Source organism: Takifugu flavidus, chromosome 8 (assembly GCF_003711565.1).
Source record: "Takifugu flavidus isolate HTHZ2018 chromosome 8, ASM371156v2, whole genome shotgun sequence".
Classification (NCBI taxonomy): domain Eukaryota; kingdom Metazoa; phylum Chordata; class Actinopteri; order Tetraodontiformes; family Tetraodontidae; genus Takifugu; species Takifugu flavidus.
The window spans coordinates 11,357,952-11,381,125 of record NC_079527.1 but is presented as its reverse complement, the minus strand read 5'-3'; the positions used below and the strand labels follow the sequence as shown (position 1 = coordinate 11,381,125).

At 43.4% G+C, this 23,174-nt stretch overlaps 4 protein-coding genes across 7 annotated transcripts; 2 read left to right on the top strand and 2 right to left on the bottom strand.

Moving 5' to 3' along the window:
* Positions 1-153: 153 nt before the first annotated feature.
* Positions 154-2,441, bottom strand: ogg1 (8-oxoguanine DNA glycosylase). The gene is given in 8 exon segments (XM_057040922.1): positions 154-371; positions 446-495; positions 586-733; positions 827-1,005; positions 1,231-1,410; positions 1,495-1,581; positions 1,584-1,858; positions 1,939-2,441. Coding segments are annotated over 8 exon segments (1,155 nt in total). The 5' UTR covers positions 2,049-2,441; the 3' UTR covers positions 154-245.
* On the top strand, positions 1,763-8,789 carry qars1 (glutaminyl-tRNA synthetase 1). The gene is made up of 25 exons (XM_057040868.1): positions 1,763-1,860; positions 2,423-2,474; positions 2,557-2,752; positions 3,077-3,227; positions 3,979-4,088; positions 4,181-4,256; positions 4,339-4,403; positions 4,491-4,544; positions 4,648-4,699; positions 4,776-4,850; positions 5,205-5,290; positions 5,378-5,464; positions 5,537-5,636; positions 5,713-5,791; positions 5,877-6,116; positions 6,194-6,286; positions 6,374-6,511; positions 6,677-6,764; positions 6,849-6,995; positions 7,093-7,194; positions 7,276-7,368; positions 7,490-7,617; positions 7,709-7,775; positions 7,848-7,973; positions 8,088-8,789. Exons 3-25 carry the CDS (start codon positions 2,642-2,644, stop codon positions 8,136-8,138), a joined length of 2,319 nt encoding a protein of 772 aa, XP_056896848.1. The 5' UTR covers positions 1,763-1,860; positions 2,423-2,474; positions 2,557-2,641; the 3' UTR covers positions 8,139-8,789.
* Positions 8,790-9,499: 710 nt separating this feature from the next.
* LOC130530031 (transcriptional regulator QRICH1-like) lies at positions 9,500-14,051 on the top strand. The gene is made up of 12 exons (XM_057040869.1): positions 9,500-9,741; positions 10,408-10,694; positions 10,780-10,875; positions 10,955-11,095; positions 11,166-11,942; positions 12,054-12,231; positions 12,324-12,478; positions 12,564-12,678; positions 12,860-12,968; positions 13,137-13,285; positions 13,374-13,464; positions 13,829-14,051. The coding sequence occupies exons 2-12, from the start codon at positions 10,440-10,442 to the stop codon at positions 14,013-14,015; spliced, it is 2,253 nt and encodes a 750-aa protein (XP_056896849.1). The 5' UTR covers positions 9,500-9,741; positions 10,408-10,439; the 3' UTR covers positions 14,016-14,051.
* LOC130530055 (receptor-type tyrosine-protein phosphatase V-like) lies at positions 13,710-19,219 on the bottom strand. Of its 4 annotated transcripts, none has more exons than XM_057040926.1 (11): positions 18,140-19,023; positions 17,677-17,774; positions 17,245-17,344; positions 17,080-17,170; positions 16,933-17,009; positions 16,731-16,865; positions 16,473-16,595; positions 16,009-16,169; positions 15,737-15,872; positions 15,568-15,629; positions 13,710-15,493 (listed from the first exon to the last, which is right to left on the bottom strand). In XM_057040926.1, exons 2-11 carry the CDS (start codon positions 17,679-17,681, stop codon positions 15,250-15,252), a joined length of 1,134 nt encoding a protein of 377 aa, XP_056896906.1. In that variant the 5' UTR covers positions 17,682-17,774; positions 18,140-19,023; the 3' UTR covers positions 13,710-15,249. The 4 variants fall into 4 exon arrangements, 3 of the variants coding, with proteins under 3 accessions (XP_056896906.1, XP_056896905.1, XP_056896904.1); XM_057040925.1 differs by having other exon boundaries at positions 17,677-17,778; positions 18,140-19,022; XM_057040924.1 differs by having other exon boundaries at positions 17,677-19,022.
* Between the last annotated feature and the right edge of the window lie 3,955 nt (positions 19,220-23,174).

Below are 23,174 nucleotides of genomic sequence, written 5' to 3'. Positions count from 1 at the left end.
CCTCCAAGTTATTTCTTCCAAAGCATACTGCCACCTGCTGGCTTTTAAAGGTATCGTTTACCAAAAAGTTTACTTTGAGAAAAGATTTTATATTTTCCACACCATTTCATACTGTAAAACTTCTTCAAATAACATATACACAAAAACACAAGATAAACAACACCTTGTCTTTATTGTAAAAAAAGAGCGATGTTGTAAGAAATGAAACTAAAAAACTGTATTCTTGTAGCACATATCTTTTTCTTTTATTTCATCTTTATTGATGGTTTCTCTTTCCTCATTTCTGCTTCGCTGTCTTCGATTTTACATTGCTCACCATGCGAAGCCTCTTTTAGCTTTTGGAACTTCTTGAGGTCGGAGCAGAACAACACCTGAAACAAAAGAACTCTCTGATTGTGGCAGATGACCAGAAGTCAACTGGCAGAGAACAAAGGACAACACTCACTGACTGAGCCCATCCGGCATACGGACCCCACAGCTTCCTGAAAAAGTCCCCTGTGAAAAATGTTAAAATACCAAGTGAATTTTTGAATTGTAAGTCACAAAACATTCAATAACAGCAGTAACGGTGAGGTGCAAACCAACCGATGTCTCGATGGACTTTGTCTGTCAGGCTCTTCTGTCCGTTTCCAAAGGCACAGTTGTAATCGCGTTTGGCAATTTGCCACACGTGCGTGTCTACAGGGACAGCCTCAGCTTTGTCCAGGGACATCAGACACACACAGTCTGCCACCTATAGGGGAGAAACACATGCAGTGACTAAAGAGGCCAGCGTTGCCATATTAGCGACTTTCTTGCCAAAGCTGGGTGCCTTTTCTAATTCTACCTTGGTGCCCACACCGGGGAGGGTACGCAGTGCATCACGAGCTTGCACGTAAGGCACAGTGCGTAGACCATCTAGCCACTGCATTCCATGGGTATCCAGAATCTGCTTTGCACTTTGCTGCAGGAACCGAGCTCTGTATCCAAAACCAAGATCCCTGAGTTGTGCCTCGACACTCTTGCCTGCCAATTACAATGTAATAACACAAGTAACACGACTGAAGTGATAGCGTGTACGTATTTTCTATTGGACTTCCCTAATTTGAATTAAACTGACATCCCTGCTATAGGATTGGAGCTAATTTTGATGTATGTGACATCATAGTGAACCTAAGAGAGCCTTGCATCACTAGCGTCCCTGTGACATTGTAAACATGGATGAAAGTGTTTGGAGACCAGAACTAGCACCTGAAAGTGCAGCCAGGGTTGGGAAACTATAGTATGAGTCCTGATCCAGTTCGCAGAGTGGGGTGCCAAGAGTCTGGCACAGCCGTTCCACCATTCCCTGGATACGAGAGATGTGGTTGTTGGAGGTGCAAATGAATGAAAACAGGCATTCGACGGGGTCCTGCCGCAGCATTCGCACACCTGGGGAGAGAGATAATATGTATCTATCAAATACGGATTGATTGCCAATCAGCGTGTAATAAAATTCCAATCCCTCACACAAACCTGTGAAAACATTAGCAACGGATCGGAAGTGGGGATCTGCAGCACCCCATTTGTTGTACAGTTCACCCAGGTTCACATCCAGCTGGAATAATCTCTCAGCATCTGTTGTTCCTCCCCAGCTTCTTGCACTAGTGTGACAGCCAGGGGCTCTTCCTCCTCCTCCTTTACTTCCCGTTTGAATTTCTTCTTTGGCTCGTTTTCCATTTGGACGGAAACAATGGTTTTCCTTTTCCTGTCATTCCCTTTTCTCTGCCTTTCTTGGGTTCTGTAAACGTGGTACCAAAGAGTGTCGTCGGTCTGAGTCAGAGTCCAGACTCGTCCTTTCATGACCCCTGTCCAGTGGCCTTCTGCGGTTTTTCTCCAGCTGTGAGTGCAATTGTTTGATAGAGAAAACCCTTAGAATGACTATTGGGGTTGTTGCAGCTGCTGAGTTAATCGACCTACCGAAAAGACTGTCCACATTCAAGAGTGAGATCCAGACGTAGCTCTGACTTGGCGCAGGGCAGAGATCTCCACATTTTCGACCCCGTCGACAGTATTGCATGTGTGGCCATAACTTATAGCTACGGCGTTTGCTGCCTTAATCGTTAACACATGTGGTTTACTCAACTATAACGGTGCAACATCGTTGCAACGATTGGTCAGACACGACACGACCTGCATTCATATAAACGTTTCATTCAGAATCAACGATTTTTGGTGCTCACAAATTTACAAAGCTGTCAAGTGCCAGCAGATTAGTCTCTGTAGCTAGCGTCGATAATTATGCCAACGTTGACATAGAGAGCACATGCAAAATTATTACTTGTAAAAATACCATTATTTTTGCAGCTTTTGGTACATTTCTGAAATGATTATGTCGAAGTTCTTTAGTTTACAACAATTTAACAATATCTTTTACCATTTCTGACGCAACATTGCTCTGTAGTCTTTCAGGTCTGCCAGATCAACACGAACGCTGATTGGCTCAGTGCGCTGCGGTGGGCGGTACCCTAATCCTGATTAGTCCTTTCAATATCTTTACCTTTCTCCTATTGGTCTAATGTCCTGTATGTCACCCAGGTCCCGTCAGTTAAAGCGGAAGTGAAGACTAGAGAGGAGTCGTGTGCGGCTGTGGTTGTTCTATCGTCCTCTAACCGGGTGGAAAATGGCAGATACATTGACACTTTTCACTTCCATCGGCCTCAGTGAGCAGAAAGCGAAAGAAACTCTAAAAAATGAAGCGCTGAGTTCATCACTTAAGGAAGCAATTGCTCAGGTATGGCCTCGTACATATCGAGGAATCTTTAACTTTCTGGAGGGAACAGCTGTGAAACGTCACCGACATTCACTTCTTTATTTAGCTCGCATCTGGTCAGGGTTACTTAGTTTTTAAAAAGGTTTTAGTTTTAAACGTCGAGCTGATTTTGTTCTTTTTTGGGTTGGGGTCGCTCTACTTTCGCTTTCACCATCAAGGGTGGTATTTTTTCTGAGTAAGAAAATGACGACGGGTTATTACTAACTATGCAAGTTTAAGTTATTTATTTGATCATTATGGATGAGAAAACAACTAATTGTGGTCTTTGCTCACTGTCTTCAATAGGCCCAGCGTGTCTCTGGGTCTGCAGGAGTGGCAAAAGCCACAGGCACATTACTCTACACTATGGTGTCTCGCCTGAAAGACAGCAAACGCTTGGCATTCCTCTCAGACAGTATAGCTCAGAGAAAGATCTGCACAGAGCAACAGCTCTCAGGTAAGTTGACATGTCACAACCTGCATGGTCGCAGCACGGACCCAAAGTGAGCACAGGAACAACAAAAACACGACCAAAAAACCCTTCAAAGTGTATCACATCTTGACACTGCAATATGTGCATTAAAGGAAACAGAGACTCTACACAGACATTACAGGAAACAGGCTTGTTGGATCTCATTAGGAAATGGCTACTGTTTTTTTCTTTGATTTTTAAAAATCGTTTACACTGCAACTTTCATACATGCCATTTTAATATCTTGAAATATCTTATTCATAATGAAAGTGAAAACAGGAATTGGGCTGAACCACGTCGACCAAAAGGGGGGCATACACTTTGGGGTGTAATTGGAAAAATGAGAAATCTTTGGGAAAAAAAAACTAAAAAGAAACAATTCCCTTTTATGAACACTTCTGCTGGGGAAGTATTTCCTTAACATCTTGCAAACTGCGATCTTACTGATAAGTTCATATCTGTGCCACTTTGAATCTGAGTCAGATTTATGAACAAATTGTAATGCAAGATGGTTTTTTATAGTACTGGTATCATGAGTGAACATTGGGTTCTTATGGCATATCATATAATAATGGTGCATTTATTATGCAGGCTAGAAGTCAAAGGTAATAAACACCCTTCATGTCACCCTGATACGCTGGAAAAAGTCAGACTCAAACAGAAAATAAAAGAAACAAAAGGGAAATGTGATGTTCTGTTAGAGGGGAAAATTAATTATTTTTATTTTTTTTGGCAGCTGCACTGGACTTTGTGAGGGATCATCCTCAGGATCCCATTAACCAAAAGCAGTTTGACGAAGCTTGTGGAGTCGGCGTTGTAGTTACACCCGAACAGATTGAAAATGCCGTGAGTGCTTCAGCCCATACTGGCAAGAAATATCATGTAGTTCATAAGTTTTATTGAACCACTGTCTTCACTAAAGGTTTGATGTTGTGCAGGTGGAGGCGGTTATCCAGAAGCACAAAGAGCAGCTTTTAAAGGAGAGATATCGCTTTAACATGGGATTGTTGATGGGTATGATCTCACTGACTTAGACACTTCTGGTTTCTTATTATAAAGTCTGTAACATTCTGCTCTGTATATGTTTTTGGTAAAGGTGAGGCCCGCACTGTCCTAAAATGGGCTGATGGAAAAGCCATCAAAAATGAAGTGGACATGCAGGTTTTTCATCTAATTTAAAAAAATATTTCCTGTTATAATTTACCAAATTACCTTTCTTAAATAAATCCTTGGTTTCTGTTTTTTAAGGTCCTCCACCTCTTGGGACCTAAGACAGAGGCTGACCTAGAGAAAAAATCCAAGGTGAATTTGAGAACTGTTTTTCTGGAAGTGTTTTTTTTTTAAATAGAATATCTTGATTACTGTTCAGTAGCTGTTTTGATTCAATATTTGTTAATGTCCCCAGAAAGCTAAAGGTGATGAAAATGCAGCAAAGAAGGAGGCCACTGCCACGAATGGTAAGCAATATAAAAAGCAGACCGAAGCAAATGTCGGAGCATGTTTGTTGGGTTGTAATGTGTCTTTGTTGCTTAGGTCTGGAGGTGGAAGCTGAAGGAAAGTCCCTGATGGACCAACTCAGGGGAGAGGCACTTAAGTTCCACAAACCGGGTAAGGAAGTAAAAGTAAAAAGTAATTGCAGTTTATAAATATCTGTTGAAATTGTGCAATTTTATCATTTCGTCTTTTTTTCTGAAGTTATAATGTGTTTTAGGAAGCTTGCATAGATTTTTTTTTTTTTTTTTAGGCCTGGAGTTTCATATATTTCATGATCGATGCGTTGAAAACAATGAAACTCATTTTCTGTTTTGTAACCGAGGGACTGCTGTTGCCTGCAAAAGCACAACTCGTGCAATGTCATTCCTAAAATCTCTACATTAAGGGCTTTCACAACATCTGAATTGTCTACAGCTTATGGTTTAAAGCAACTTGACGTGTGCTGCCATGTTTCCTCTTTGTCTCCAGGGGAGAACTTTAAAACTGAAGGCTATGTGGTCACACCAAAAACAATGGAGATGCTGAAAAAGCATCTGGACGAAACCGGTGGACAGGTACAGCATTTATTCATCTTCAGTTTTAAATTAAGTGTGATTATAGCTATTCATTTGTTCCCTTTTTCATTTACAACTTCTGTTTAGATCCGTACTCGTTTTCCTCCCGAGCCAAACGGCATCCTTCACATCGGGCATGCCAAAGCTATCAACTTCAACTTTGGCTACGCTAAAGTAAAAAACATTGAGTCAGACATGTAATCATCTCTGCTACAGTGACTGATTATTAAATTAACCTTTTTGCAGGCAAACAATGGAATTTGTTTCTTGAGATATGATGACACAAATCCAGAGAAAGAAGAGGAGAAGTACTTCACTGCGATCAAGGAGATGGTGGAATGGCTTGGTGAGCTCGAATAAGTTACATGTCATAAAATAAAGGATTGAATTAATTGATTCTAATTGATTTTGCCATTACCCAGGCTACACACCGTACGCTGTCACGCATGCATCGGATCACTTCCAGAAACTGTATGACCTTGCTATGGACCTCATCCGAAGGTGGGCTTATGCATAATGACAGAACTGTTTGTGATAAAACACCAGACCGATAGAGCACGTGTGATTATTTTTCCTTTCCCTCCAGGGGTCATGCGTACGTGTGTCACCAGAAAGTGGACGAACTGAAGGGACATAATATTGCCCAGTCACCCTGGAGAGACAGGCCCATCGAGGAATCTCTGGTGTTGTTCGAAAGGATGAAGAATGGTCTGTTTGCTGAGGCAGAGGCGACGCTCAGGATGAAGATGGTCATGGAGGATGGGAAGTTAGACCCTGTGGCATACAGGATTAAATACACGCCACACCATCGGTCTGGAGATGAATGGTATTGAATCCTAAACTTTAAGCAGACGAGCTTTCTTTAAACAAAATGTTACAAGTTCTCTCTGCCGCCCCCTGCAGGTGCATCTATCCCACTTATGATTACACCCACTGTCTGTGTGACTCTATTGAAAACATCACACACTCACTCTGTACCAAAGAGTTCCAGTCCAGGTATGTTTTGATTCCTTAACATTATCTTGTAGCAGGGTGCATTCCAACATATTGACATTTGCATTTTATTCTTGTTATTTGTGGCAGACGCTCCGCGTACTACTGGCTGTGTAATGCTCTGGACCTCTACTGCCCTGTGCAGTGGGAATACGGCCGCTTAAACCTGACCTACACTGTTGTGTCGAAGAGGAAAATCATCAAACTGGTTGACACTGGTGTGGTCAGGTAAAAAAAGATCTTATTTTGTTTTATTTTCCAGCTAGTTGGAAGTTCATTTCCACTTTTTTGCTTGACATAAAACCAAAAGCCTAGTAATTAACATGAATAACCGCTTGTTATAGAACTAATTGGAAATCAATCTTTCTTTTTTTTTTTGCCATCTATGTGCAGAGACTGGGATGATCCCCGACTCTTCACTTTGACTGCACTGAGGAGAAGAGGTTTCCCTCCAGAGGCTATCAACAACTTCTGTGCACGGGTACGTAGAGTGTTTTTGAAGGACCCTGTAATTTCATTTGCTCATACAGCGCTGTTGTGTAGTAAAACATGACATCTTTGGCAGGTTGGAGTAACAGTTTCCCAGACGACGACGGAGCCACATCTTCTGGAGGCGTGTGTGAGGGACTTTTTGAATGAAACAGCTCCCAGAGCCATGGCGATCCTGGAGCCACTCAAAGTCACAATTACGAACCTTCCCGAAGGCTCAAAGGTTTGTGTCTGATGTATTAGTATGTGAATATCACACTCTTGTTAGAAGACATTCTGTATATTTTAATCCTTCCTGCTGATGTTCTTTCCCCCTTCAGTCAGAAGTACAGGTGCCAAACTTCCCTGCCAACGAGGCCAAAGGAAGCCACATGGTTCCATTTTCGGCCACAATCTTCATTGAACAGAGTGACTTCAAAGAGGTTTGGGAGAAAATGATTGTTAACTGAATTTCTGCTGGAGTTTTGGGGCTAAGAGCTGAGGATGATGGTTGTCGCTTGCAGGTGATGGAGAAGGGCTACAAACGCCTGACCCCAGAACAGCCTGTCGGCCTGAGGCATGCGGGGTATGTCATCTCTGTCCAGAAGGTCATCAAGGTAAGATGCAAAATGTTGACATGTTGAGGCTTTCATTAACTTTCTGAATAAAAGAATTACTTTGGATTTGTTTTTCCTTTTTTGTGGGTTTTTGGCTTATTTTTTTTAAATTGTTTTAAAGGACGCTCAGGGAAAAGTGGTGGAACTGCAGGTGAGCTGCTGCAGCTCTGAGGCTGCAGAGAAACCAAAGGCCTTCATCCACTGGGTCAGCCAGCCGCTGGCGTGTGAAGTGCGCCTTTATGAAAGACTGTAAGTCACAACTAAAATGTCGTAACTGCATCCTCGACCTTTCCTTAATGTGGAAAGGGCTCTTACTGAAAATGTGTCATCACTTTCATAGATTCATACACAAAAACCCAGAGGATCCTTCTGAGGTGCCCAATGGCTTCCTGAGCGACATCAACCCCGTAAGCACCCCTGAACGCGCTACCTGTTTGGACACGTGCACATTGTGGATTTAACACTTTTTTTCTGTTTAGAATTCTCTGAATACAATCAGCAATGCCCTGGTGGATACTTCAGTCAAGGGAGCAAAGGTTTTGGACAAATTCCAGTTTGAAAGGGTCGGCTACTTTTCTGTGGACCCCGACAGCACTGAAGAGAAGGTAAAGAAGACACAAGTTAGACTGTCCGTATTCCATGAAAGATTTTAGTTTTTATTTCAATTCAAGGGTCAGTTGAGTTTAAACTGTAACTTTATACATGTGTTTTCTCTGCAGCTTGTCTTTAACAGAACAGTTACCCTCAAAGAAGACCCTGGGAAGGTGTGATCAACCGAGCTTAAGTCAGGCCCAACATGAACCCAAACAGTGTGAAACCCATGTTCATTTATTTTCACTTTGAATATCTTGATGTATAATGCGACAAGCAAAGCTTATGAGAATGTCATCCACAGCAATAATTCTCAGTGAAGATGAAGGAGGATTAATGCCTGACACCATTGCAGTATCACTATTAAAAGCTTGCTTATTCAGTGCTTCTATCCACTGGATCAGCTGAACTTAAACGCTATTCCTTATAATTTCATTTGCAGTTTTACTGAATTCTCCAAAACTGATCCCTATTCAACAAGAACCTCATTTTCTGTTTTTAATACAATTTCTAATTATTTTTATCAGGAATTATTTCTGCCTGTAAAATGAAAACAGGTCTGCCTTTTGGCTCAATTCTATGCAAGCTGTTGGTCATAACATTCAAACTGCAGATTGGTGGTAAGATTTCAGCATCCTGAGACTGATTTCTCAGGATTACTCTTTTTTTTTTTGTTGCCTTCGTATGCATATATCTTTTTACAGATGCTTTAATACACATTTGTCAGCAAATCAAATGCTGCCAAAACCATATACCACTTTTTAAAAACAATTCAGAAGGGTTCGTGTCAATTTTATCAAATTTGAAATAAAATAAAATCCAATATTTTACCACGTCTCCATTATTACGGTACTTCTGCCAAGGAGATTAAATGTGTCAGCGTTTGTCATTCTGTTGGCAAAGTAACTCAGTTCTGAATAGATTTGAATGAAGTTTTCAGGGAATAATAATGACCCAAGGAAGCCCCCATTGAATTTAGGTGATGTTTTGGATCCCAGAGGGGCTTTGATCAAGGAAACTACTATGTTATGTAACCTGACATTACTACTGTATATAGAGTGTAATTACACTAAAGGTGTAGGTCACAATATGGTAGGAAATGACCTGCTTGTTGAAAACCATTTTTGCACTGGCAAAAAAACCCTAAAGATATTGAGATCAATTGAATGATGTGCCTTTATTTACATTACTGTTTACTCTGAACACTAACCTTTCCACGGGCCTTTTCTGTGCAGTTAAATGGGAATCGTTTGATAAAACTGCCTGGGAGGTGGGAATTAACGTTTAACTGTCCACGCCCCCCTGTGCGCCAACCAAATATCCACGCCATCTCAGTGGAACTACCTTAAAAGATTGAGAAGACAGTGAACCACTGGGATCGACTCTCTGGTATAACAAGGTTTTAAGGTGGACTTATATCTTCCTGATCTTTTCGGCTACTTCGTGTGTACTTGTCGCCTTTAAAGGACCAGCCCACAAGGCTCAACTATCGCGATAACGTGGGTTGCAAGTGCCGCGAGATTTTGATAGACTTGCATATCGCTACCTCATTGGTCTGAATGTATTGTTGTAAGATGGCGCCCAGCGAAATATGAGTGGCTAAGAAAAAAAGGAAAAAAAACTACGGCAGACCATCTAACGAAAGAACAGGAAATTAAAGGACAAACGGGCCAAGGGAAGCATCAGTGACATTTCGCATTTCTAGCCATTTAAAGAACTGCGCTCCAGGGGAAGAGAAATACTTGAGGGAGACCCGAGCCTCGGCCCGGTTGAGGAAGAGAGGTAGCTAACGCGCCCGCTAATGCTAGCCTGGTAGCGTTTGAGAAAGAAAAATGAAGTCTGTAACGTTCGGAAATTGAAATGGGACACTGCCATTATCATCGCTATGTGCATAATCAAGTGAATAACCCGATATGTTGCAAAAAGATTGTTGTCTTTTTTCAGCGGTGTTGTAATAACACTTTCTAAACACAGCTGTGACTTGATAATATTTGGAAACAACACGCGGCTAGTTAGCCCAGTACCTGGATAACCTAGCTTGTTGTGTAATCGCGTATTAGATCGGACCGTGTGCTGTAAAGCTTGTTTTGCGTAAACGTGCACAGTTTGGTGTCTCGAACTCGTTCCTTTCATTGTATAGCCCTTTCCAGTGCTGCTGTGAATACCGCATCAGATTTTAGAAAGTGGCCGCGCTTTTGTCCCTGCTTGTGCACGCTCTGCTAGAATTAACCCTTTCCGCTTACACTCTCTGTTAAGCTGCAAGTGAACAGTGTTTGCACGGCACACTGGACGTGTTACACTTTTGCCGTTCTCTCATTAGTAGTTAGTCAATTTAAAAGGTTAAATAGTTAGTTTTTTTTAAACGATTGTTTTGACGGAAGCATCTCGTGTCATGTGCTCACCCCCATGAAGAACAAATTTAATACTCCAAATTGTATTTTATTCCAGAACATTTAACAAAGAAGACACTCTTGGCAGAAATGAATAACTCCCTGGATGGTACAGGCTCTTATGAGGAGCTTGTGAGGCAAAAGGCCCGCAGCATCCCTCAGCATCGTATGAAGGAATTTTTGGAGTCCTTGGCCAGTAAAGGTGCAGATGCTTTGCAGGACTTCACCCAGCCAAGTGGAGATGCTACCACCACCACTACTACCATGGTCTATCAACAAGAACCCAACTGCATTTACACAGACAGCACAGAGGTCGCAGGATCCTTGTTGGAACTTGCCTGTCCGGTATTTTGGCTCTCGTTAAAGTCGCATATTGATGAACCTTGTCCCAGAATTTCAGGTGTCTGATTGAGATTTGGTCCTTGTGAAGGTTCAGGTGCAGGTTCAGCCTCAGCAGCAGCAAATACAAGAGGCCACATCACAGCAACAAACTGTACAACAGAGCACAGAGCAGGAGATTGTGCAGGTGGGTGTGTTCTTTTAAGGCAGTGTGCGGTTTTTGTGTATAGTTATTTCTGTACATTTTTACATTTATCTATTTGCAGGTTCAGATTCAGGGTCAACAACAGGGACAAATGCTGAGCCAAGTTCTTCAAGTGCCTGCAGGTTCCCATCAACAGCTTCAAGGTGTGACTACTGCACAGTTGATTCAGCCTGGGGATCTCACTGAGGAGCAGCACCAGCAGGTATGGACAGATGCTCCTTTCAGCCTGAAGTTTCCAGTATCAGTAGGTAATATATTCTTTCTCCTCTCAGCTGCAGGCCCAGTTGGTGGCAGCTGTCGCCGGAGGACAACAGATTCAAATCCAGACAGTGGGTGCTCTTTCCCCCACTCAACAGCAGGACAGTTCTGAGAGACGAGTACTGGGAACTACTGTTGCCACCTCACAAGCAGCTGGAGTCCTCCAGCCAGCAAAGAAGCGCAAAGTTGACATGCCAATCACTGTGTCCTATGCTCTCCCCGGTCAGCAAGTAGCCACAGTCTTGGCCATCCCACAGGGGCAGGGTCAGCAGCAAAGCTTTGTGTCTTTGCGGCCAGACCTTTTAACAGTGGACAGTTCCCACCTTTATAGTGCCACAGGCACTATCACAAGTCCCACAGGGGAGACCTGGACGATTCCTGTCTACTCTGCTCCAGCTGGTTCCGGGGGCCGTGAGCAAGTCACACACATTGCCATCCCCCAGGAGGCCTATGGACAGGTGCAGGTTGCAGGGACAAACACTACAACAATGACCACGATGCCAACACAAGTTACTGTTGAAAACGACAAGTTGAAAATCCCTGCTAGTCAGTGTCAGACGGTGCAGGCAGTGTCCAGCATAACCAGTGCTGGTGGAATGGGAGGCCAGGAGGAAGTGGTACACACACTGGCAGCAAACACACTATTTTCTGCTCAGCTCATGAATGGAAACATCCACATCCCAGTGGCTGTGCAGGGCTACTCTAACACTACGCAGTCCCTCATCTGGGACCCACAGCAACAGGTGCTGCACACACAAGGACTCACAGGACAGGAAACACAACAGCTACAGGTACAAGCACAGATGCTGAGCTCTACTCATTCTCATCACGGCACCATAAACACTGATCTTTGTGATTGCACAATACTAACAGGGCTGCTGTTGTGTGGTGTTTGTCTACAGGGTCAGACGGTGGTAGCTGAGGTAGATGGTCAAGGCCAGCAACAAGTACAGGTACAGGAGCTTTTGCTGCCAACCACTCTGAAACCAGAGGAGGGGCTGGAAGTATGGCAGCTCTGGGCTCAGCGGAAAAATGCAGAGTTGGAAAAATCCGATAAAAATAGACTTGCTCCCATTGGCCGTAAGTTCATAGAGCTGTAGTCTTTACTGTCTATATCTACAGCTGCCTGCGGGATTTCTTTAATCAAGCGTATTCGGCCGGTTATGTTTCAGGACGACAGGCACTACGGTTTCAAGAGGATCTGGTGTCGTGTGCTGTCGCAGAGCTTTGTATGGGTCTCTCTTTGATGACAACAGAGGCTCGAGGAATGGAAGGGGAGACATATGAAGCTGATGTTCTCTACTATGTCTTTCTATGCATACAGAAGGTAAACTGCAACAAAGGAAGAACTTTTCTTTTCCTGGCTAGAGACGATGTTCAACATTTTTTTCCTCACTATATCCTCCCTGCAGTATATGTTCGATAACGGGCGTGTAGATGACATTTTCTCGGATCAGTACTACACTCGTTTTGCTCATAGTCTGCACCAAATTTTGGAGCCCTGGAGACCTTCTCTTCACCCACTCGGTATGTTTGGAAAATCTTAATTTCTTGATCTGTAATCAATTTAACAGTAGTTTAAGTTGAAAATGTACATTGATGCATTGCCAGGGTATTGATAGCCAGTATATAATGAACCAGTCCAATCTGCATTGTATGACTTTTAATAGGCAGCCTTAGGTAATCAATTAATTTCCTCCTTTACCAGGTTACATCATTCCCAGTCACGTGACGGAGGAAATGCTTTGGGAATGTAAACAGTTGGGAGCACATTCACCATCCACACTTCTCACAACTCTAATGTTCTTCAACACCAAGTGAGTTGCACGGATCCTTAAAGCAAATTTTACAAGTTTTTCTTCTGCTTATTTCAAATGAGGCTGTACCGGCTCTTGGATGTGCTGGGAAATATGTCCCACACATTATGTGCATCATTAATAATTTTTTAAAAATGAGTTTAATTACTGACTGTGTGTTTTTAAAAGGTATTTCCACCTGAAGACAGTGGACCAGCATCTAAAAGTGGCCTTCTCCAAGGTTTTAAGACACACCAGAAAGAGTCCCAACAACCCCAAAGACAAGAGCACCAGCATCAGATACCTGAAGTCAACAGAGAGGTTCATCGGACAGAAAGGTGAGGATGTGTTTCACTTGATTATAAAAATGTGTTCTTTAGAAAACATTTGTACGGTAAAATAATTCCAACATTTGTCCTGACACAGTCACAGACGACATGTACTCGGAGCAGCTGGAGGACACAGAGAACCCACTGCGATGTCCCATCAAGCTCTATGATTTCTACCTCTTTAAATGGTAAATACAAATAAGGGCTAACTTATGAATAATAAGACAATCAAGAACTGTTTGTGATTTTTAGATTGTATTTAAGCTTGGGAAGTTTCAATACACTGAAGTTCAGGTGGTTTCATTTTAAACCCAGTTGCCAGGCAACTGGCGATTAATGAATACATTGTAATAATTCAGAGTTTTATATTTTCTTCATGTTGATGCTGCATGTCTTGTAAAGATGAAAGAAAATCAGACTAAGACTTTAGAACTTAAGACTAAAAAAATGTTTTATTCGTGATTGAATTCTGTTGATGGAAGAGTGAATCAAGGTGTCACTGATGTTTCACCAAAAAAAAAAAAAAAAGCAATTTCCCCATATTTCTGTCAGTCCACAGAGCGCTAAAGGTCGCAACGATACTTTCTACCTGACCCCAGAGCCCGTGGTGGCTCCAAACAGCCCCATCTGGTACTCAACCCAACCGGTTCCAAAGGAACAGCTGGAGCAGATGCTGGCCCGCATTCTCGCTGTCCGTGAAATCCAGGAAGCCATCAACATGTCAGAAACTGTGCAATAGTGGGACCGGAGGAGAACAATAAATGGACTAAACTCGCCCAGCCTTTTTGATTGCTCATCAGTATATATGTACTCTCACGCCCCCGTGTGGTCTGTAAGGGTGACGTTTTTATGTTTCGGGACGCAACTTGAGCGTAACACGTGGATTGTACATACACATGCAGCCAGTGCAGATATGACTTTGTCTTATTGAGGCAAACCCTCATCACTTTATTCCTTTCTTTTTGTTTGGCCAAAGTATGTAGTGTCTAATCTTTTAATTTAATGGTTTAACTGTTGGATGTCCTTACCAATAGTGTATATTTTTCTTCTTTTTACTTTTAACTCTGTAATATATTTCATATATATTTCCTCTGGGTTCAGACTGTGTCATGCTGCTTTTTGTCTACCATCAACTACCACACCAAATACCTCAGTGGTATTAAGACTGCATTTGGTTGCCAAACATGGACTGTAAGATCATTTTAAAGACTTCACTCTGATCACATTGTTCCGTTTTGACCTGAGCCACGTTTGGATTCACTCTGGAAACGGCTGTTCGGCTGCAGCGGGGCCCCTTCTCTTTGGACTGGCCTGGTGGCATCAGGACCCGACCTGCAGCCGGACACACTTGGGAAGGATGACTTTGCAGCTGGATTCAGCAAACCCCAAAAGCTACCTGGAGATGGATCTATTGTATCATACATGTTTATTACATGATTGAAAAAAGACTTTAAAAGCGATGGAATTTATCCCTTTATGTTCAGTAATGTATAATACTCATAGCTCCTTCATGTACTGTAAAGGGTTTCAGTCATTTAAGGAGGATGGCAGTGCCTGTGTGTTTTCCAAACATGACCTTTTTTGTACAGCCACTACACCATGTGTCTGCCTTTCTAGCAAGTCTGCACATGCATTCTTGAGTCGAGATAGCCTGCAGTGTGTGCTTAAAATGATACACAATGATTTATATATTTAAATAAAAGTCATCTCACAGCATCGGCCTTAGTGGAACAAAAGTAAAAACCTTTTTTTTCTTTCGTAGCTACAGGAGACTTTCAGCAGTCGTGCTCGCAGGTGATTCTCGTGCAAGAACTGGTTTGATCTGAGGGGCAGGGTTTTACCCTGGACTCTGAGGAGCACTGTAAACTGCTGACCCTGCACACGCGTGTGTGTGTGTGTGTGTTTTATCTACACACAGCAGGAATGGCAGTTTCTACAGTCTTATTTGCAAATGGTTTTGTCCAGCTTTGTTTTCAGGAGGGGTGGGAGTCTGAATTAAACAGCGACGAGGAAGGAAGGAGCCTCCTCAGAAGGTTCCCAGGATTTAAGATCTGCTGCACTCTGCTCTGCGGCTGGTCCGACGGAGGCGTCTGTCCGTGCTGGTGCCGCGTCCTGCTCCTCCTCCGCCTCCTCCCCGACCCGCCTCCCTCTGTCCTGGAGCTGGAGGCCTCAAACTGAACGTGGTTGTTGGTACTTGTCCGGGGAACTGGCTGGTTGCTGCGAAAGAGGCGACAACATCAGTGGAGATGGTGCATTTTCAGAAATATTTGGGATTTGTGGGTGTTTCTCACCATGCTGCAGTTCTCCAGAAGAGCCAGTGGAGGAGACACTGGTGAACAAAAATGTACTGGTCCTGTGGATAAACGTGAAACCAAAGGAATAAAAATATACCCATTAAAGCCTTTTACATGGATTTTAATGGGCGGATGCTGGTTTTCTTGAGCTGTGATGGAAGCTAACCAGATTCTGAACCATCCACATTCGATGTAGCCGCAGATCCTCCACAGCTGCCCGAATATTAGGCCGGATCCCCCTCACGCACAGCTGCATCAGCCATAGTAGTGTGACAAACGTCCCCGACCGCCCCACACCTGCACTAAAGCATGACAAGCACACGGTCGACCTGAAACTCCTCAACACTTAATCTGCTGACTCAGAATTAAGACCTGAATGGCTGCATTTTTCTTTTCATGTGTGTTTGCCAAAGCAAAGTGTCGGGCTGAAGGTCACACCTGCAGTGCACAACAGCTGGACCGAGGCGTGGGGAGGCCTCCAAATCCTGTCGCACATGTTCGGTGAAGGTGGAGAGGGATGAGGGTTGTTTTGGGACGCCCCGATCTGGCCAGGAAGGGTAGTAGTACTGTGTTATCATCCTGGAGGTCAGACAGTCTCTCTGGAACACAGTTGGTTTTTTTCTTTAGCTCCATTTCACACGTGCTGCCTTTGAAAGTAATATTCCAGAGACTAAATGAGGAGCGTCCACACCCAGTCCTTCAGGGCAGCAATCAGCAATCCAACCGGGTTTTCTATCCTACAGGTAGACAAGGCATTCACCTGGAGGCGCACTTTAAAGATTTCAGCCTGACACAAAACCCGACTGGAATCCAGCAGTCGAGGACTGGGTTAGAGCATGCCTCATCTAAATAATCTGGGGAGCCTGCAGGAATTTAAAGGTACCGATCCGCCATCATCTCACCTGTCTGATGTTGATGCTGGTGACAAAATAATCAGGACCTTGTTTACAGGTCACTGTGGTCACTTGGACCAGTCCATAATAAACTGTGCCTCCTTCCGGGGGCCAGTATTTTTCACACAGCACCTGCATGCAAACATACAAATATTTGATCATCCATTCGTCAGATTTCTGTTAACTGCCATCTTGTTCTGTTTAGGGTCGCTGTGGGTTCTGGTGTCTGTGGTCAGCTCGGACACCGAGCGACTCCGCCTTCCTCACCGTGTCTTTGTGCCTCAGAGCCGTCACCATGACGATCACCCTGACGTTTTGCTCCCACACCATCCTCCAGAAGTCGACCAGGGTGTTCTGCAGAGGCCCCTGGGTGCAGATGAAGTCTCTCTCCGATCCACCGCCCTGAACACCAACGTGACAGCTTCAGCAGACGCGCACGGAACGTGAGAAACACTGATCCAACTCCTACCGGCACAAAGTTTGCGTTGATGTAGTCTGAGTGTGGGAGGGAGTTCTGAACCGACAGCCTCACCCGGCAGTGGTCGTCTGGGACCAGAAAAGAGCTGAATCAGACACAAACGCGTGTGGTAACCGGTAATTATGAGTCTGCACTTACATGGTAATATGTAGGGGTATCTGTTCTTGTCTCTGTTGGCCTCTGAGTCCCCCACTCTGGTGGGGAGATCTTTACCAACATCACTTAGCTCCTTCGCGGGTTAAAAAAAGACATCTTAATGTATCCCAGACCTGACACATCTTTATTTTTAAAGATTCTGCTTACTTCAAACTCCTGTTTGAAGCCTCTGTTGTCATTGGCAGCGAGTTCCTGGCAACGGGAACTGAACTGCTGCAGAATCTGCACCCTGGAGAAGGTTTGGACCCTGAAGATTTAATTAAAAAAAAAATCAAAATGTACTCAAACGCTCTTTACAAAGACAATATGTGATATTTTAGACAGAAACCAATGATTATAGCATACAGAAGTTTGGCGTATATTACATGAGGAGCAGTGAATAAACGACATCAACAATAGTTTGGACTGTCAAGCTTTTAAATCTGATGACAGGCAGCTATTTTGTTACACTTTAAACCATAATAAGCTTTAACAGAACCCCTATGAGGGGGTTGTACACTGAAAACAAACGGGCATTTGTCTGTTTGTGTCCATGGAAATCAGGTTATTATCAGAGTTTCTGTCATAAAGTTGGGTTACCTCATGTCTCGTCCGGTCTCGTCGTTACGAGTCAAACTGTGTCGGGTCCAGTGTGGGGAAGATTTCAGCCCCAATTTTAGGGAATAAATGACCACATCCTGTCTTTAAAAAATGCAGCATATGCAAATTAGGAACAGTAAGTTAGAAGAGTACTGGTTGTGTTTTTCCTGCCTCTTAAAAGTAGCTCATAAATAAGGACGTGACGGTCAGAAAAATCCCGAGTTTGAAGGGAAAAAAAGGCTCCTTTTGCCACATAATGGAGTTTATTGTTCCATGCTGCTGATCCAGACATCTTCTAGACTTCTATGACCACTTATCTGAAGGAACGGCTCACTGTTCCCACATGACAATTCCCCAAAACTGCCCCGACCGGAAACCAAACCTGTTACAGAAGGCACTCAGCCCCGACAACAGCAGAAAAACAGGTACAAAGCTTGATAATCTGTTTTCTTTTCTGGATTACCTTTTTCAACAGCCTCGCGTTGCGTGTTTTAAATGCAAGTAAAGGAGAAGAAAAAGGCCGAACTGCTCCGTTTTATCTCGCAGATGTCTGCTTTTAATTATTGCTCCGTCTGAGAGGTGTGATGGGTGGAGACAGAGGGTGGAGAGAGCAACCCTACACCTCTGGAGGGATGTCCCTGCAAATACACGCATGCAAATGCCTCAATGTCAAGTTTCCAGGGCGAACTACTCACTTTACTTCCTGGTTTCAGTCCATTTTAGGGCTAACTAAACCAAGATGTAACTTTTGTTTTACACATAGAGTAAATATGTCTAATTTTTGATTTGTTTGGTATTTATACTTTTTACATCATTAAAATGATCCCTGATTGCGTAACATGACCTCAAGATGCAGGGTCCGAAAGGCTACTGTCTGCGATTTGGCGACATCTATCGGTGAGTTTGAAGATGGCAAGGCCGACGTTCCATGTTTACGACGCGATAAAAGCACTTGCAGACCTCAAGTGTTCCTTGTGTGGCTGTAAAAAACCAACAAACAAAAAACTGTTGTAGAGGCAATACTTCAACTCCCACGACCGATTTATACACCATTAAACAGCAAACCTTACAGAAAATGAGCTGAGAGGGAGGGCAGATTGAATGAATTTCTGGGTCAGACATGCTTCCAGATCCCACCGCAATACCTGCAGGTGTTGTTAAGGGAGTGTGAGATGAACACTGAAGGATTTCCCTGCAGTATTGTGCTGTATCAGTTCAACAGTCTGTAATGGTTTTAATGTTGTGTAGGTGAAAAAAAAATCCAGTCATTCTGCAGAAACAGCGTTTATAAAAAAGAACCTCAGGCCCAAACTGTTGCAGGGTGCAACGTCTGTACACGGGCCAGATCCAAATTAGTATTTTTAATAGAATCCGATGAATAATGTAAAATATATATTTTTTAAAAGGGGAATATTTTCACTATTTGGCTTTAAGTAAAGGTCATAGGGTCATAGGTGATAACTTCTTACATCAAGAAGGTTCTGAGATCAGTTCCATTTCTCTGTGTAATGTGTTGATCATATCATTACCCTGATATGATCATATATCTGCATTATCCGCTAGATAGAAATACTAATAAATACAATAATATATATAATTTAAAAAAATGCAAAGGTTTAGCTTTTTTAAATATACAGATGTGGAAACTGTATTGAGAAATCACAATTTCATATTTTGTTTATGTTCTACATCTATTAAAACCTTTTTAATTTGTCTGCAGTTTGTTAATATTTAATGACTCCATCAGTGGTTTAGTGTTTGAAATATAAATGAGCGTGAAGAATGTCCTTCACCGTCTCCCTAGACAACCAAGGAGGGCATAATGTTTGTCTTTTCTCTATGTAATTTATCATAAAAGAAGACAAACGAATCTAGTAGATCTTTACACTGGTCATTTGGACTGATGTAGGGTCAGATATGACTGATCCGAGAAGGTCTGTGTGCGTGCAGACTGAGGATGCGGACAATAAACTATCACCAACAGAAGTCTGGAGAGCAGATGGAGACTTTAGGGAGAGAACACCAAACAACATGATGATACCTATCAGACACTCATGATGAGAATCCTTGTAGCTCAGCTTTTGTTCATTTTCCAAGAGGCGCCCTGGCTTTGGAAATCAGAACGTAATCCCATCATCTTGGGGATAATTTCCAACCCAATCAGCACCTCTTGACACTGAAGGAGAGTGAGGGAGGGGAAAAGACGAGTTTATCTGAGAAGGGGAAAAAATCACCTGTACGTTATAGCACTAGAAAAAAAAACTGTTCAGTTAAAGACAAAGCAAAAGCTCTTTAAAAAAAAAAAAATGTTTGTTTGTTTGTTTGTTTTTTCGGTCAGGACACGTGTGCTGATCCTTCTTCACACACGTCCAAGGAGTCAAAAGTTCCTCCCTCACTTTAAAACCTGTGCAGAAAGAGTCACAACACCAACAAATCAGCTGTACCTGCCATGATTCTTGCTCCATCTTTGAAGCAAAGAAATTCTCTTCACGTCTCAGACAGAAACAGACAGCATTGGCTCCTATAACACTGTTTAATCCAATGCAACCTGTTACGTACAAATACGTATTCACAGAGTACGATTTCTTAAATGTGCTGGAGCTGTGCGTTACCTAGGCGCAGTTCCCAAATCTACCGTTAGATGGCACCATAAGAGGGCAGAACACCTACCTGCCTCCCTGTCATCAACGCCTCTCCATCACCACTGCATTTGGAGGGCATCTGCTCACGGCTGCTGGTTGACAGGTAGACTCTCTGGTAACCACAGACCGCAGCAGTCCGCGGGTGAATTATATCTGTCATGCATCCCAGCGTCTCCCAGGTGAAACATAATTTAGCAGATTTATTGTATTCACTGGAAATTAAAGGGAGAGGTTGCATTTGTGGGCATCAGCGGGGACTGAATTCATGTTTTGCTATGGATCATTTCATGCCAGCCTGTGAACTGACCATCATTGCCAGAGTTCTTTTTAGCTCTTCTCTTTCTGGGCCTGTATGTTTGTACACTGCAGTATTGTGGAGGTGTGTCTTTTTGCATGTGTGAGTGTGGAACAGGGTTGTTTTTTTGTTGTGTGTGTGTAAGTGTGCGTGAGTGTGTGTACCCGATGGTGCGATGATCGTGACTCATCACTGATTTCTGTGTATATGAGAGTGAGAGAGGGAGAGGGAGGCAGAGAGCAGCACATAATCAGCCACATCAAGCAAGGATATTGCCTCCCATGTATAACCGCAGTCATTTCACACGTATCAGCAGATCCTGTTGAAGGATATGTTGATTTTTTGATGTATTTATTTATTTTACACCCCAGGACCAGCTGATGAAATGAGAAAGAATGCTTCAAACACCAGAGATGAGTGAAATATGAGCCGAGATGCTGCAGGTGCTCAGGCGCAGTAAATCAAACATCACGTGTTGTGTTATGTTGCGTTAATCATGTGCTTCGTCTGGTCTCCAGCTTCTAGAGTCTTTTTCCCTCTCTTTTTTCCTCACCTCCAGCAGAGACAAGGACGTTCAGTTGGATGTAAGTTCACAGGCAGAAAACGTGCTCTGCCCGTCCTCTTTGGCTGCGTTTATTTTTGCCCTGAAAATACGGTTCAGTTCCCCCAAAACTGCCCGTCACACACCAAGCACAAATATCTGATTAGGAAATATCCTTTTAGTTCTCGCAGCATGAAACCAGATTCTGGGTGGCGCCAAATTAGCTTTGTGCGTTATATTCGGTTGATCGAGGGCAATAAGCTGCGGTATTGCAGGTTGAATCCCCACAGAGGGCCGAGATCAGGCGACCACGCTGTCGCTTTGTGGATTCAAGCACGACAAAATGGAGATTAGCTGCACACGACTCTTCACTGCTGCAGCCACGCTAAAGCCAAGAAACGAGGAATTTCTTCTCCCTCTCTGACCTGATAGTTAATTATGGTTATGTTGGGCCAGAATTAAGGTTTATTTTTACAACACTACAACATGTGTTCCCCCCCGGCTGCTCTTTGGAGATCAACATCAAGGACTCAAGGGAAGTAGAAATCAACCAAACCCCATTCAACTGCAAGCTTCCAGGTGCATTTGCATCCGGTATTTTAACTTAAATGTCAAGAACAATAGACCGTTAAAACATCTCTCAGCTCTTCTCAGAATGTTCAGGATCAGAAAATGTAATTCTCCAAACAATAAAGCTTATTGAGAACCTTGGAAGGTTTTGAAACCTGCGGTATTTCCAGGTGGTGCCAGGTTTATTTTTTCCCTCCGCAATTACTTTTGCAGTGCATGGAAGTGGTGGACACGTCTCATCCCCAAACGATTCTATTCTTGCCAACAGGCTTTGGGCAGCACACCTTGAAGACATTTATAATCATCATTTAGTAAAGCGACAGCGACCGAGCCGCCTGTCCGTTCCATCCTCATGGCTGTTGTCGGAGGACGAGCGCGTCTTAGAGGATCACAGATGGCCCCGTCAGTAGTTGCGGCTCGGTCTGATATTGCTCAGGACAGACGTGGAGCATTTGTTTACATGTTTTATGGCTAAACACTGGGAACAAATTGTGATTTACTCCTCTGAGTTAACAAGTCGACATGTGGAACTTTAGTCAGCATCAGCAGCTTAGTCATCTTCACTGGCTGCAGCCATGTTGTTGGACAGCTCCCCGATTACAACAGTCCAACTTTCTCTCTCCTCTTTTCTTCCCCCCCCCCCCCCGTTATTTTCTCTTGGTCTTTGGAGACTAGTCAAAGCAACAGGAATCAAAGCGGGGATCGACATCATGGCAGAGCCAAAGAACCAAACGGAGAAGGGGAGCTCCCCTCAAATACCAGCCAGATGGCTGTAGGAGACATCCATCCGTCAGAGGAGAGAGATGAAGAGGAGAACACAAACAGGCTCAGAGGAAGACCACAGATTAGAGAACCTGAGATTAGAGTGACAGGAAATATGTTGGAATAGAAAATAAAATCAAAGATTAGATTTCTGTTCGTTTTAGCCCCAAAGCCAATATTGTTTCCACGTTGGCTGCTCACAAAAAAACATGTCACTCTCCTCATAAACACACACACACACACACTGATGGTGTTATCTTTCAGCTCTCGGAGCAGAAACAGAGTGAGGCTGTTTATCCTCCATCACCTCTGACAGGAAGCTGCAGCACGTGCTTTAATGCTGTCTTCAATGTGACAGGCATCATATGAGGCTGTGCTCATCGGCTGCATGTGTGCGCGCGTGTGTTTGTTTCCACCCACTTGATAGAAATGATGTCTCTTACTTTTCATCTCCATGGTTGCAGAATTATAGTGGCAGTGCAAGAAAAAACAGTCTGGCAACAGGTTGCAGATGCAAGAAAAAAGTCTTTCTATGGAAATAGACAATTTCTCACGCCAATTCTGACAGACGTCCCCCTCTTGTCCCCACTGTCATCTCTGCATGCGCCTCTCTGTGGGGAATGGGAAACATTTGGCATCGTGGTAAAGATGCTTATTATGAAGGATCCTTTCACGAGTGTGTTTTAGC

What these genes read in the sequence shown, in the direction of transcription:
- qars1 (XM_057040868.1), top strand. Translation starts at nt 2,642, where the DNA reads ATGGCAGATACATTGACACTTTTCACTTCCATCGGCCTCAGTGAGCAG. An exon ending in ACCTAGAGAAAAAATCCAAG is followed by an intron (nt 4,545 to 4,647) that starts GTGAATTTGAGA and finishes TAATGTCCCCAG; the next exon opens with AAAGCTAAAGGTGATGAAAA. An exon ending in GTTGACACTGGTGTGGTCAG is followed by an intron (nt 6,512 to 6,676) that starts GTAAAAAAAGAT and finishes ATCTATGTGCAG; the next exon opens with AGACTGGGATGATCCCCGAC.
- LOC130530031 (XM_057040869.1), top strand. Translation starts at nt 10,440, where the DNA reads ATGAATAACTCCCTGGATGGTACAGGCTCTTATGAGGAGCTTGTGAGG. An exon ending in TAGACTTGCTCCCATTGGCC is followed by an intron (nt 12,232 to 12,323) that starts GTAAGTTCATAG and finishes GTTATGTTTCAG; the next exon opens with GACGACAGGCACTACGGTTT. An exon ending in CTAATGTTCTTCAACACCAA is followed by an intron (nt 12,969 to 13,136) that starts GTGAGTTGCACG and finishes TGTTTTTAAAAG; the next exon opens with GTATTTCCACCTGAAGACAG.
- LOC130530055 (XM_057040926.1), bottom strand. An exon ending in CTCTGAGGCACAAAGACACG is followed by an intron (nt 16,596 to 16,730) that starts GTGAGGAAGGCG and finishes GTTTGCATGCAG; the next exon opens with GTGCTGTGTGAAAAATACTG. An exon ending in TTCTGGAGAACTGCAGCATG is followed by an intron (nt 15,494 to 15,567) that starts GTGAGAAACACC and finishes CCTCTTTCGCAG; the next exon opens with CAACCAGCCAGTTCCCCGGA.